This window comes from Salvia miltiorrhiza, chromosome 5 (assembly GCF_028751815.1).
Source record: "Salvia miltiorrhiza cultivar Shanhuang (shh) chromosome 5, IMPLAD_Smil_shh, whole genome shotgun sequence".
NCBI classification, from domain to species: domain Eukaryota; kingdom Viridiplantae; phylum Streptophyta; class Magnoliopsida; order Lamiales; family Lamiaceae; genus Salvia; species Salvia miltiorrhiza.
The window spans coordinates 1,033,089-1,048,618 of NC_080391.1; the positions used below are offsets into that span (position 1 = coordinate 1,033,089).

At 38.2% G+C, this 15,530-nt stretch overlaps 2 protein-coding genes across 3 annotated transcripts in view; both read left to right on the plus strand.

The window, feature by feature from the left end:
- The window catches only part of LOC131026580 (probable cyclic nucleotide-gated ion channel 20, chloroplastic), a 40,993-nt gene that overhangs the window by 7,754 nt on the left and 17,709 nt on the right, over positions 1 to 15,530 (plus strand). The window lies entirely within an intron of this gene.
- LOC131026654 (uncharacterized) lies at positions 7,235 to 11,095 on the plus strand. The gene is made up of 2 exons (XM_057956569.1): positions 7,235 to 8,623; positions 8,712 to 11,095. The coding sequence occupies exon 2, from the start codon at positions 9,248 to 9,250 to the stop codon at positions 10,235 to 10,237; it is 990 nt and encodes a 329-aa protein (XP_057812552.1). The 5' UTR covers positions 7,235 to 8,623; positions 8,712 to 9,247; the 3' UTR covers positions 10,238 to 11,095.

Below are 15,530 nucleotides of genomic sequence, written 5' to 3' on the forward strand. Positions count from 1 at the left end.
ACCCCAATTTAAAAGACATTCAGAAATCAGAATCCATGGCACTTTGGAGTATGAAAGAAAATTACTATCAATTTCAATTTGGATGTAAATGATTGAAATAATTAAGAGAAAACTAAATAATTCATAAATTCGATCCCTTCTGGATTTTAATTATTTTTAATAAGTTTTTTTTCATTAAATTAACCTTCACAAGGTCTTTATTTCTTTAAGTTTAATTGCCACATAACTAATTATGATCTTTCGAGCCTTGAATAAAAAAATAAAAAACCCTGAGTTAAAAACTGTGTTGCAAACACTACGTACGAATAATTTGCCAACAGTAGGTAGATGTATTTAAATATATCTGAACACTTGTATGATGAATCACAAAAAGCATGATCACATTAAATATGATAAATCCAATATTAATAAATTACACGTGGACTCCATCATATATAGCATGAAATAGACCTATTAAATATGTCAATAGAGTAGGTGATAGAATTGTAGTAATTTTCTTATGGTCAGCTGTTTATTTTTTTTACACAAAATATTTTACAATAATTATTGATAAAAGTCACGCAGCGGAGTAGTTAGGAAGAAATGAAACTATTCAAAATAATAACAAATGAAAGAAAACTCAGTTTATTAATCTTTTAATTATTCAAACATCAGCATCAAAGTAGCTATGGGATTTTTTTTTTATGATTCTTTTGATTAGTCTGATTGTGTAATCACATAGCTAGTAATATATTAAACAAGATACCATGTAATCTAGAACTAATTAACAATTAAATTTTAATCAATGTCAAATTAAAGATTTAAGGACACATATCGTCACATAAGCATTAGATCGAATGTCAACATATATAATCTTATGTTTTGAATTTTGATATCTAGGAAAGTAATTGATTAATATTCTGGTTTCTATATAGTTAAGAGTTATCATGATTTAAACTATAATAAAAACTAATATTAGCATAATCAAATTGATAATTATTAAAAAAAATATACATATTTTTAATAATTATCATTTCAATTATGCTAAAATTATTTTTTTATAGTTTTAATCATGATAACTCTTAACTATTTACTTGTTATATTCTAACTACCTATAAAAATTTAAAATAAATAAGGATATTATAAATATGAGCATCATGTGGTGCACACCATTTACAAGCACCTATACGATTAATTGAATACCACTAACGTGTAGTCCATATTAGCAATTTTCTTTTTCATTTTTTTTTCTAATACTCGTAAATTTTCCCTTTAGTTTCAAAGAGATAAATAAATTTAATAAATTAGCTTTTGGTTTTGATTTGATTTGTAAAATTAATGTTTTTTTATCATGAAATTTGAGATATAGAAGAATTAAAACCAATTAGAAACAAACATGCTATACCTCAACATTGCTCATGCATGACAAGTGCTCTCAAATTATGTGCAAAAATATTAATTCTCTAATAAATAGAGTCGGGAGATTTTTTAGGATAATAACTTATGTTGATTTGGAAATTAGGACAAAAACTTTCGGGCTTGTAAAAATAGGACACTAATTTTTTTTTAGAGTAAAATAAAATACTAATTAATAAGCGTCGTAAAAATAGGACATTTCTCGGCCGATAATTGGCCGAAAAATGTCCTGCGGATGCAACACTTATTAATTAGTGTCCTATTTTACTCTAAAAAAAATTAGTGTCCTATTTTTACAAGTCCGAAAGTTATTGTCCTAATTTTCAAATCAATCTAAGTTATTGTCCTAAAAAACCCTCGAACTCCTAATAAATATATCAAACTTTGTTAGAATCCACACTTTAATAATAATAATAATAATAATAATAATAATAATAATAATAATAATAATAATAAATTTGTAATGATAGAGTTGAGTGAGGGTACCAACTCTTCTATCAAGATTTCTGTATGTGGTCTACTCGACCGGAGAGGATGTCCGGTCCCATTTCTCCGCTGTCATTTCTCAAAAAATTCCAACTTAATTTTAGAAGTAATTAAACAACATAAAACAAACCTTTCAATTAAAAAAAAAAACATAAAATAAATACAACGATTAGCAAAATGAAGGCCTTAATGAATAGTCAAAACCTCAAACCACACGCTAATATAATCCACACCTGCCAAAACGCAACTCCAAAAAAAATGTGTTTAATTACTCTAAAACATGGATTAATTTAATTAATTAAGGGATAATTGCATGTAATATCATCAACTATAATGAAATTCCATTTTTCCCATAAATTCTTAAAATTCCATTTTTTACCATAAAATAAAAAAGTCATCCATTTTTCCCATAACCAACTTTATGATAATATCAAAATAACCCCACAGTTATGCAAAATATTGCAGCAACCCCCACAACTTATTCTTTTCAATAAAATTACCCCAATGAGTATTCTTATAATTAAAATAACAGTAAAACATAAAATAGGCCCAACATGCTTCCGTCACACTTCAAAATAAATCTTAAATTTAAACCAACATTATACCTTTGTCGACTGGTCTTCTTCAGGAGTCAGTCTTGTTGCGTTTTACGGCCCGTCTGCCCACCCGGCACGTACCAACCACGCACTCGCAAGAGATGGTTGCAACACTTCTCCTTCACTAAGTGCCGACTAAATATTTTTGTTGGAAAAAATAAAGAAAATATTTTTACTCAACCCGGAATAGTTGGATAAAACTAAGCGTTTATAGAGGAATTATATAATAATTAATTTATTTCATAAAATTCTCCCCAAGGGAGGAGACAACTTGTTTAGCTACTCATAGTAGCCAATACTTGTGTACATAAAATAAAAAGAAACTAAACTAAAATGAAAAACTTTTTTAAAATAAAATTACAAAGAAAATTTCTAGAGAGAGGAAGTGGTGTGTGAAAATGTAGTGTGATTTTCGGATGCCCTTCTTCTCTCCAGCACTTGTGTTTATATAGAGGTTTGATCCCCTCTATAATTGTTTGGTTGTTGGCCTCGGATTCCATCCTCGTGGCCAGCTTGCTTGAATATGACATCCACCTTCTTTTGTCGGCCTTGATTGCCGACACTTTGTTAGTGGCATCACATGGTGCTGGACCCCTGCTTTATCTTCTTGTGATAATGCTTGGTAGGGGCCGGCTACTTTTTTCTCCACTCACTTTTGTCCTGAAGCTTTTGGTGAGTGGTTCTCCTGTTCTTCCACCCACTTTTGTCGTTTCTTTTGTGGGTGCGATCCTTGCTGTGAATCACATGATTCACTTAGCTTTGTCGGCCACCTTCCTTTTTTGGTGCCCGAGGTGTCCTTCCCTTTGGAGTCTGATGCTTATCATGTTCATCAGACCGGAACCTCCTTTTATCAGGCTTTGGAAAGAATCCTTTGCCGAATTCTGGCTCCTTCTGCGATGAGCATTGATCGCAGATCTTGTCGCTCCATTGGCCTAGATGAGCCATATTGCAGAACTTGCGACGAGTCTCCTGGCTCCCCGCAATCCTGTTTTTCCAAATCATTTGCCGTTTCTTCTCGAAGGATTCTTCGGCAAAAGGAGTTGTTGTTCCTGTCATGGTATTAACCAGGAACGTTCCCAGATCCGAGCTTTGATAGAACTTGAATCTGGATTTCATTTTGTCCATCTCTGTGAGACAGACCCATAGACCCCATGCTCGTCTAGTGGAGATTTGATCCTCCGTGAATGTTGAGACGATTGCGGCCTGGAAGTCGGGAACTTTGATCCTGTTAAGGGCTCCCGTATCAGGTCTCCGAAGCTTAATGAAGTGGAAAGCTTCACGGATTCCTTTTCCGATTGGCTCTGGTGCTGCACTGAAACAGTACAATTCCAGAACATCTCCCCTTTTAAGGGACTCGTTGTTTTCCCATGTGTCGAACACCGTTTTCTGGATCCATTTTGGTAGACCCTTGATTTCGGTGAAGGCTGGGGCAGTGGTATAAACTGAGGCCAAAGCCCCAAACTCATACCATTCCTTGACATCGTTTGGATTGGCTCCTGGAGTCGTCCAAACCCTTGGATATTTTCCGGCAACATCAACCCGGCAATTTCCCGGATTAATGCCTTTCCTTGTGAGAAGTTTCTCCCACCTGTCCTGGTACATCTGCCAAGAAGGAGAAATTTCAAAAAAATCAGTATCAACCTTAACTTGGCCTGTCATGGGCCTAAGATTGATCTCTCCCTCCTTTACCCCAGAGGTGGAGGGTTGACATGTTGAGTCAGGGTGTGACCCCTTAACAACATTTTTTCCTCGAGAGTCTGGCTGTGAAACCGTTGTCTCAGGACTTGTGCTAGGGGTACTTGAATCCCCTGCTACAGGTAATCCGCCCTGTACGGAAAGTATTGCTTTAGCCCGATTTTCACGGACAGCGCGCAAGAGCGGCTTGTTGGTTGCTTCCTGAAGATTGAACATCTTCATGAAGCAGACATCGATTTGGCTAGATACTTTGGCTTCGTCAGCCGCTTGTATCTTTCCTGCCTGTTTGGTATGCAACACACATTTGTGCCACTCTTGTTGTAGCAGCTCTAGGCTTTCAAAGAGCTGCCCCTGTATTGCCTCGATGGCCTCCACTTCATGGAGCTCCATCCCTTGTCAGGAAATCTGCAAGAACATTCTGATCAGATTTCAAAACGACAATATCATAATCATAATATTGGCATTCTGCTTGCCATCTAATCAATCTAGCCTTTTCAGGTTTAGATTCAATCTTTTTAGTTAAGAAAGCTTTAACGTTAGTGTTATCTACTTTCAAAACAAATTTTTTAGCAAGTAAGAATAGCGGCCATTTTTTGAACGCCTTTCTGACTGCAAAAAACTCTTTTTCGTTTATGTGCCATCGCACAGCCTCGTCGTTGGAGAAAAGACCGCTACAGTATCTGCAAGGTTCTTCTCCATAAGGGGTGATCTTTGTGAGCACTGCTGCCCACCATGAATCACTCGCATCTGTGTAGAGGACCAAGTCATCCTCGTCTTGTGGTATTGAAAGTTTCGGGAGATTCTTGCAAATCTCTTTCAACTTCTTCATACCCTCCCGATGTTCTTCCTTCCAGATGAATGGAACATCTTTCTTCAGTAGTGGACTGAAGACCTTTCTATGTTCTGCAAGGTTTTTGATAAACATCCCTGCAAAATTGACAACTCCGAGAAAACTTTGGAGCTGCTTCTTCTCCTTGAGATCCTCCGGAAAATTCTGGACCTTTTCCACAATATGATTTTGTAGAATGATTCCAGATTCATCGATCTCAATCCCCAGAAACTCCATCTTCTGGGTGGCTATGACTGCCTTCTTTTCAGACAGCACAAGTCCTTCTTGTTGACAAACATCCGCAAAGATCTCCAGATGCCTGACATGTTCATGAATGTTCTTTGATGCGATGAGAATGTCATCAATATAAACAAACATAAACGAAGAATAATCTTTGAAGAGATTATCCATCTTCCTTTGGAATATCTGAGGCGCGTTGGCTAGCCCCATTGGCATGACATTCCAGACATAATGTCCTTGAGGAGTTGAGAAAGCTGTGAACTTCTTACTCCCTTCCTCCATGCGAATCTGGTAGAAACCTGATTTGCAATCGAACTTTGAGAATACCCTTGCACTCCTGATGCAATTAATAAGGTGTTCTCTGCTCGGGATGAAATATCCATCGAACTCAAGAATGTCATTAATCCCTTTATAATTAATGACCAATCTTGGTTTTCCTCGCTTGATCTCCCCATGATTTCTTACCAGAAATCCCGGACTACTGTAGGGTGATCTTCCTTCTTCGATCAGCTTTAAATCAAGGTGTTCCTTGATTATACTCATCATATCCTGTTGATCTTGAGGGTTCATCAGGATAGGTTTGTACCTCACGAACTCATGCTCCTTTCCAGTTTTAACTTTCAAGGTTGCTCTGAGCTGGTTCTTGTCCCACCATGCCAAAGGATCCTCGTGGTAACACTTCTGGATTCTCCTTTTGACGTCGGCAATGGACACCTGTTCTTCTTCCTTGATATCTTTGTGTGATATCAGGGATACTTTGAGGATTTGAGTTTCTTCCTCAGAGAGATTTGGAAATCCCTCAGTTCTGCATTTGAGCAAAACTTCTCCGAATCTCCTTTGATCCTTCATTTGGGGTCTCCGGAGTCTGCCATCATCACCACGCTTGCTGCGAAAGTTGATTGGCATCGAACGATGAAAAGCTCCTTTGAGCCTTTGCACAATGATCTTGTGGTCACAATTGGTTGTGAACACTAGCCTTCTGGCCTCATTGTCTTGTATGTACCGCTTGAAGCTTTGCAGAAAATTATTTCCGAATAATATATCTGCTCCGGTATCATGGAAATAGATTGGTGGAGTTTTGACCTTGTACCAAGGTGTCTGTCCTGCTCCGCCTATCAATATTTCTGTTTGTTTTACTCCTTTTGATAGAAGCAAAATCTTTTTGGAGAAATCCCTTCCTGCAATTCGAGGTAGATCTTCTTCCACTTCGTCTGGAAAAACTCCTCGTTTTGCTGTACAGATTCCTGCTCCTGAATCCACATAAGCAGCAAAATATTCTGCTTTGCATTTCTCATATAACATCCCCACATAGATGTATATCGAGAATGGACTTGTCATTGAATCATCACTCTTTGGCGTCCAATGGTAATCTCCATTCCTCCTGCTTTCCATGACCATGGTTTATATTTGTCAAGGAAATTCCGTCCTAAGATCAGGACATCCGTTTCTTGTCCGGCTTGGCCTTCGGTCTGAATTTCAAAACCTCCAACCTCCAGAGTTCCGATGTATCGGTTGTCGCCTGGATTTGCCAAATAATACAACATACTACAAGGAAACTTGTTTTCCATGCTTGTTGTATCAACTCTTGTGGAAACCTGTCTCCATCCTTCGGGACATTTGAACTTGACCCTCATGTCTGGGACTGGTGTTTCCTGGATCGCCTTTCTCTCATAGGAATGAGAGAAACTTCTTGTTATAGGCCCTGAAGTTAGCCTATTTCCTTGGAATGATAGCCTGGGTGCTCCCAGTCTGAGACTCTGGGTATGGCTCAGCACCGGTTTGTCTCTCACATCGATGTCGATTTCCCTGACTTGGGGAATTTTCACTCGGTTTGGAGGGGCTGCCTTGGCTACTTCTTTGAATATTTCTGGAATTTCAATAAATTCTTTTCCCAGAAATAACTCCGTATGATGGGAATTTGATAGGGCATACGAGACTTGATAAGTCAGTGAGTATGGCCTGTTTCCATCTGTCATGTACTCCTTTGATTGGGCATATTTTATACGCATATTTTGAGTGTTTTTGGTGAATTTTAAATGCCTAGTTCCTGCTTATTATTATCTTTTGGACTTAATTGTGAAACTAATAAATATTCTTCATGGTTTTGATAGGTTTTGGATAAGAGGATCGAATTTTGAAGAGTTTGAATCTGTGCGCGTTTACTGTGCGGTGTGCCCATACTGTCTGTGATGTCCGAAATTAAGGCTGAATTGGCGAGAGTTGGGCGACTGATATCTCTTTTACTTTCTTTTAGTGGGCTTTGACTTTTAAAAGGGCTGCATTTTGCCTTATATCTTTAGTTAGGCCCATGGGCCATTTTTTATATTACTTTATTAGATTAGGTTTGTTATTTCCATAGATATATATATATATATTTGTGATGATACACGCTTAGAGAGACATCACATATAGACGCCACCCATTCTGGAGAGCAGCTGGGACGTGATTTTGGAGCAATTTAATTCAAGTTTTCTTTTCTTCATCTGTTCTTCGCAATTTATTTCTTAATTTTCTTTATTTATTTGTTTATGCGTTCTAGCTAATTCGTTTATTCCAGCATCGATTAGGGAAGCACTAGCAAGATTATTCTGTGAGATCTAATTTGTTCTTATACTTTATTTTTATGCTTGTATCTGTGATTCTCTGTGTTTATCGTTATTAATTGTTTTAATCCATTAAGTAGTGCGCAATATTTAGTGGGTTAGAATTAATTATACAACCAATTGAACCGGCCATCCGTAATTGTGGTTTAGGTTTGATTAGTGGTAAATTGACACATCAGGGTCAAGGGAAAAGTAGTCTTAATTCAATAATCCTGCGTCAGAGTTTATTGATTTTGAATCGGGTTTCTCTAGTAATTAATGCTGTCGGCTCATTAAACCTATAGAGCGTCTCTTACGGTTGTCAGTCGATTAGGGTAGTAATTAGTGAAGCGTCTTCCTGGTTACCAAATAATTAAGGAGAAATAAGATCACGTCAGAAGCGTCTTCGGTGGTTATAACTGGTTTGCTTGCATAAATTAAAGTTATATTTGCATCAATGATCGGAATAATTAAGCTAGGGTGGACTTAATTGATTGCTGGAATTCTTTATTAATTGTTAGAATTTTCTATTTATTTATTTAGGATTAGAACCTTTGCAATTCTTTTGGGTTTTATTTATTTATTTCTATTTTAGTATTTTCTCAATATTTTCCCCATAAATCTCGTTTTTGGAGTTTCTTTACAGGTTGGATTTTAGGAGAATTCTCGCCGATCCCTTGGGAGACGATTTTGCTTGCTGCTTCTGCGCAGTGTGGGCATACCGGCTGACTGCCGGATATTTTTGGTGTAAAACGACGCACCAAATTTTGGCGCCGTTGCCGGGGATCGGTTTTTAAGTAGTAATTTTCCTATTATTTCGATTTGCTTTTTTTATTTTATTTATTTTTGTTTGAGGTTGATCTATAGCTGAAATTGAGATGTCTGAAGATGGGGACGATGACCGTGATGATTTTCTGCCACCACCACCGTTGATAAGAGAGTTGGGCCGCCACAAGAGAAATCATCCGCTATGCATTGTGTTGCCCACGATTAATCAAAATGCTGAAATCAAGCCTGACTTCATTCAAGTTCTTCCAAAATTCAGCAACTCGCTTGGAGAGAGTGCACATAAACATCTTGCTGAATTTGATTTAGTTTGCATTACTTTACGCCCTCAAGGTTTTTCTGAAGATCATTTAAGATTACTAACTTTTCCTCATACATTGCAGGGTAGAGCTCGAGATTGGTTGTTTGATCTATCGCATGGATCAATCAGAACTTGGGACGACTTAGAGGAGCAGTTCTTGCATAAATTCTTTCCAGAATCAAAGGCTGCAAATCTAAGAATAGCTATTAGTAGCATCAAGCAGAGGCAACAAGAGTGTTTGTCTGATTATTGGGAGAGATTTCAACAATTATGTCATAGATGTCCTAACCACGGATTTTCTGATTATCAGTTGCTCATTAATTATTTTTATCGTGGTATGTCTTCTTTTGACAGGAGGATTATTGATGCTGCTTGTGGAGGAAGTTTGACCAACAAGACCTTAGATGAAGCAAAACAATTGATTTTTGATATGGTCACCAATGGTCAACAATATGAGGATGGGGATGATGATAGGTACAGGCCGATCAACATAGCAGAAGATGTATGTGTGAATGAGAAACTCGATGCTCTAACTTCCTTAGTTAGAGGCCTGGTTGGAGCTCAAATTCAGAAGGATAATCATCCAAATTTCAGTTGGAATCATTCGCCTGAATTTTTCACCAGCGCACAGCCGCAGGCTGGGCGGTATGCCCATACCGACCGCCCTGAGCCCAGTATGAGCGATATTCTTCAGAGTCTGGCACAGAGCAGCCAGATTGTTAACAATTTGGTGCAAAGTCAGCAAGCTTTCCAACAAGAGACGCAAGCTGCGTTGGGTAGTATGGGCACACAGATCACTCTGCTCACCACTCAAGTGAACAAGTTGCAAGTAAATCGTGGAAAACTTCCATCTCAAGAAGAAGTACATTCCAAGGAGCATGTTTATGCTATGCATTTAATGAGTGAGGAAGATTTCTTTGATCCAAAGCCCATGGAAGATGAAAAGGAGAAGGAAGAGCAAGAAAGTGCTCAGAATGATGAAGTTGTCGAAGAGGCACAACAATATGAAAATCTCTCTTCTTCCGAGGTAAGTGTTGAATCTAAAATTTATAATTCTAAAGCATTAATTTCTCTCACTTTTCCTTTCAGGTTGGCTCAACATAAGAATGTAAATGAGGAAAATGAGATTCTGGAAATATTCACGATGAATAAAGAACCACCAGAATATTATGATGAAATTCAAGGGTGTAAAGTGCAGCTGAACCCCACCAATGACGTTCTCACTCAGCATCTGTCACGCGGTATGCCCATACCGACCAGCACTGGACAGATTGTGCCTTCAATTGTGAAACTGCCAAAGCGGAAATTGAAACCACCTGATGATTGATCCAGTTTCAGGGAAGTTTTTGTTAGTTTACTTTCGTTTTTATTTTATTTTATTTTATTTTTCTTTTTCTTGTCTTTTATGCTTTCTTTGTTTTGTGTCTTTGTTCTTAGTATTTCCCCACACAATGAGGACATTGTGTTGTTTAAGTGTGGGGGAGTTTTTATGTCTTTTGTCTTGAGTCTGTGTGCATGTTTTGTTTTGGTCTTCCTTTTGAGTCTGTCTATGGCAACTTTTCATGCGAGCATTTCGATTTGTTAGGATGAGCATATTGATATGGATTGTATGGTTGTTTTCTTGGATGATACAAAAATGTGTTGAAACCCATATGTGTTTGAGGATGACGAATGTGCAAATTGATCAATTTTGTTGAAAACCACTCATATAGTGAGGATTGAGCCTTTAGAGCAATAACTTGAATGCTCCTTGCTTGTTTTCGATGAGTGTTATGCATTCTTGACTTCTTGATATTCGGTTTGCCATGTTGCCATAATAAATTTTTAAACAACCAATTGGACTCATTTGTGAAGATGATTTAGGCATTAGGAATGAACCTCATTGGCCTTAAAAATATCCTACCTTTCAATATTCATTAGTGAGCCATTTTGAAGCCTTGACCCTTTTTATTGTTATATATGATTGAAGCCTCGAAAATTTTAGCCATTAGCCTTCTTTTAGCCTTGCTTTGTCCATTTCCAGCATGATGCAAGTGGTTTGTTTTGTGATATTACTTTGTTGGAAGAATAAGGTTGATTGAAATTTAGTGCTTGGTTGGAATGATTGAGGATTGAAATTGACAAAAGAGGTTGTTGGTTGTTTAAAAATGAGGTGATCTTATGATGTTAATTCAAAAAAAAAAAGCAACAAAAAAAACAAAAAAAAAGAGAAAAAAAAAAGAAAAAAAAAGAGAATGCTGGAGTTTGAATGTCTATGTATTGGGAATAAGGGTTGATTTGATTTAGTTTGATTTTGGGATTAGAATGTGGTGAACTACTTGCATTGTGTTGGTTTTATTAGCCTTGTTTATCCACTTTTGTTTATCCTACCTATGCACCCTAGCCCCATTACAACCTTGTGGAAAGACCTATTGATTCATGGATAAGTTCAGTTTTCGAATTGAAGATATTGACATAGTGACAAACTTATAATGGATAGAGTCGAGTTGCATGTGTGTGAATTTACCTACCTTTTGATATTGAGAGATTTGAGCGAATTTAGTGAGGCTGGATTGATTTTCACGTTTTTGACTCGAATGAAGGGTGAATGCACATGATTGTTGATTCCAAGAATGGTTTGAGGAAAAATGATGATTGTATCTTATTCTAACTTTGAGATTTGCTTGTTGTGATTGTTGCCATGGCTAGTCGTCGTTAGTTGCGTCTTGTCTTGTTTTGTTTGTGTCTTGAGTTTTGTTCTTCCCTTTGTTTTGTTTTTCTTATGCTCGAGGGCGAGCATTGTCTAAGTGTGGGGGAGTTTGATTGGGCATATTTTATACGCATATTTTGAGTGTTTTTGGTGAATTTTAAATGCCTAGTTCCTGCTTATTATTATCTTTTGGACTTAATTGTGAAACTAATAAATATTCTTCATGGTTTTGATAGGTTTTGGATAAGAGGATCGAATTTTGAAGAGTTTGAATCTGTGCGCGTTTACTGTGCGGTGTGCCCATACTGTCTGTGATGTCCGAAATTAAGGCTGAATTGGCGAGAGTTGGGCGACTGATATCTCTTTTACTTTCTTTTAGTGGGCTTTGACTTTTAAAAGGGCTGCATTTTGCCTTATATCTTTAGTTAGGCCCATGGGCCATTTTTTATATTACTTTATTAGATTAGGTTTGTTATTTCCATAGATATATATATATATATTTGTGATGATACACGCTTAGAGAGACATCACATATAGACGCCACCCATTCTGGAGAGCAGCTGGGACGTGATTTTGGAGCAATTTAATTCAAGTTTTCTTTTCTTCATCTGTTCTTCGCAATTTATTTCTTAATTTTCTTTATTTATTTGTTTATGCGTTCTAGCTAATTCGTTTATTCCAGCATCGATTAGGGAAGCACTAGCAAGATTATTCTGTGAGATCTAATTTGTTCTTATACTTTATTTTTATGCTTGTATCTGTGATTCTCTGTGTTTATCGTTATTAATTGTTTTAATCCATTAAGTAGTGCGCAATATTTAGTGGGTTAGAATTAATTATACAACCAATTGAACCGGCCATCCGTAATTGTGGTTTAGGTTTGATTAGTGGTAAATTGACACATCAGGGTCAAGGGAAAAGCAGTCTTAATTCAATAATCCTGCGTCAGAGTTTATTGATTTTGAATCGGGTTTCTCTAGTAATTAATGCTGTCGGCTCATTAAACCTATAGAGCGTCTCTTACGGTTGTCAGTCGATTAGGGTAGTAATTAGTGAAGCGTCTTCCTGGTTACCAAATAATTAAGGAGAAATAAGATCACGTCAGAAGCGTCTTCGGTGGTTATAACTGGTTTGCTTGCATAAATTAAAGTTATATTTGCATCAATGATCGGAATAATTAAGCTAGGGTGGACTTAATTGATTGCTGGAATTCTTTATTAATTGTTAGAATTTTCTATTTATTTATTTAGGATTAGAACCTTTGCAATTCTTTTGGGTTTTATTTATTTATTTCTATTTTAGTATTTTCTCAATATTTTCCCCATAAATCTCGTTTTTGGAGTTTCTTTACAGGTTGGATTTTAGGAGAATTCTCGCCGATCCCTTGGGAGACGATTTTGCTTGCTGCTTCTGCGCAGTGTGGGCATACCGGCTGACTGCCGGATATTTTTGGTGTAAAACGACGCACCATCCTTCTTTTTATAGTCCTGATAGAGAGTCAGGGCTCGGCTGAAGGATGAATCCTGTAGATTATAAGCGATCTGTGGGTAGAACTCGGTTATAATCTTCTTGGCATAGAGATTGCCCGAAAAAGCTCCAATAACTGATTCTCTGGCATCTCTGACTCTTTTATCGCAAAGTGCGACATCAATTGGTTGGTCTGTCCCTGGGAAGAGGGAAGATTTGAGTACCAATTGAATTGCTCCTATATGAATCCATTTCATCGTACTTGCGACTTCTGGCTTCATTTTCTTGAGATCCTTCCTAATATCTTCGGCCGGAACCAGCTGGATTTCCACCTGGTTGCTTGTGATCTCAATTGGAAGCGCCGTTTCTTGGCTTGTGACGCCAAAATAGACATGATGCTTCCTCTTGGTTGGAATCAAGCTATTTAAAACTCGATTCAATCTCCCGTTAGAAAACCCTTGGTAGGTTTGAACCTCTTCGGTTTCCTTCTTGAGTTTTTTCACGAGCTGCTTCACCACTTCCTTTTGTGGAATCAGAAAATGGCTGGTAAATCCATTCTGATCCTCCTTCTGGGTGTGGTGGACTTCTCGTTCCTCTTTAGTCTGACTCGTCTCCGGTTGATCCATCGGTCATCTCCGAATCCTCAGAACTAAAGACCTCTTCTTGTTCATATATACTCTCATCAGAGGATATATTTTCGAACTGATACACGGGTATCAAATCCTGGTGGTAGATGGCGTCTTCGATATCCGGTGTGGATTTGAATTTCCTCATCTTATTGTCTGGGCAATTTGTAGAGATATGCCCCTTTGCACCGCACGTCCAGCAGTTGCAATCCTTGAAACTTTCATTTGCTTTGGCTTGAGTGCGCCTGAAAGTTTTTCTCGCCGGGATTCTCTTTTGATTTGAGAATCGGTTTCTGGATGGTCCGCTCCTTTGGCCTGACTTATAGGAGCGTGCCTTTTGTCTCGTCCACATGGTTCTTGGCTTCCAAGAACTCCGTCTGGACTTCCTTTCATAGGGTTGATACCTATGTTTCTTTCGGCTCCTCTTTTGATATAGCAACTCGGCACCAATCTCTGTTGGAAGATCAATGTTGTCGCACATCAATGGGGATTTCTTGTTGAGTCTCCTCAATCTTTTGAGATTTCTCTGGTCCGCTGCCTTCTGGCACCATTCGGACAGCTTCTTATGGACATAAGACATTCTCCTTGAAGCACTATCGAGGGGATATGTTCCGGGTGAAACATACTCCTTGATGAGCATTTCTCTCCATGGACTTGGAAATTTTGGGAAAAATAGGTCCATGGCTGTCTGATCTTCCACTTCCCCCATATGAACATACAGGGTATATAGGCGCAGAAATTCATCGAGAGCTTTTGGCTCTAGCACCATCAATCTTAGATTGTGAAGTGCCTGTTGATATTTCTTGCGCTTCTCCTCCGCGGATCCTTCGAAAAAACCCATTCCTAGGAAATGGATTTTAACCTGTTTAGTAATCTCCTTGATGATGTCATACATGGATGTACTACTAAACATTTCTTCCCTTACTGGAACCGCAAGTTTGTCCCAGTATTGTTTTGCCATTCCTGCCAAACTGGCTTCGAAGACTCTGGCAAATTCTTTCTTATCGTAATCGATTGTAGCGATTACGACTTTCAATGATGAAGCCCATTCGTCAATGAGACCCTCCCATTCTTTGAAGCTGGCTTCGTCAAGGTTGAGGATCAATCCGTATGGATGGACTGGTTCCAGTGTGACCTTTCCAACCGGAGTATTCTGCATCTGAGGCCTCCGTCGTCGGGTTCGCTGGTACTGGCTTGCATCGTCTTGGGCTGACCCTTTTCCTGACGATTCTTCTTCTTGAGGCTCAATTTTGGGGCCTTCATCTCCTTGGTTCATCTTTAGATCAACCATATTGAGGTTAGCAAAAGATTCTGCTAACTCTTGTAGATCTTCTAATCCGATTCTGTCAAGGCTATTCATGATATTTGCCTTTCATGATTCGGATTATGTCCTCTGGCTGCAACTCCTTGGGTTTTGCATCGAATAGAGATGTAGACGTCGGGTCCTTGGACCATTGATTCCGAATTTTTCCGGAACATGGTTTTCGCCTTTCGATCTCCTCCATTCTTCTCTGGATATCACGCAAGAGGGTAAGTATTTCCTCTTGTTTGAGTGATATTATGCTTATCTCCATCGGTAGTTCATACAGCTTGTTGCCGTAATATTCCACCGTTTTCTGAATCTCCCGCAAGTTGACGTTGTCGGAAGAGTCTGGCTCGATCTTGTGGTAGCTCGGATAAGCTACTCCCGCCTTGTCTTTTTGTTCCATCAAGTATGATATTGTTGATGGAGGTTGTCTCTGGCTCGCCTATTTGCAGCTCTAGCCATAGCATTACTTAATAGAGCATCAAGATGCTCCTGGATGTTCGTAATGATTTCACGAACATCTTCCTCGTCG

Coding starts and splice junctions, on each gene's coding strand:
- LOC131026654 (XM_057956569.1), top strand. CDS start 9,248: ATGTCTTCTTTTGACAGGAGGATTATTGATGCTGCTTGTGGAGGAAGT.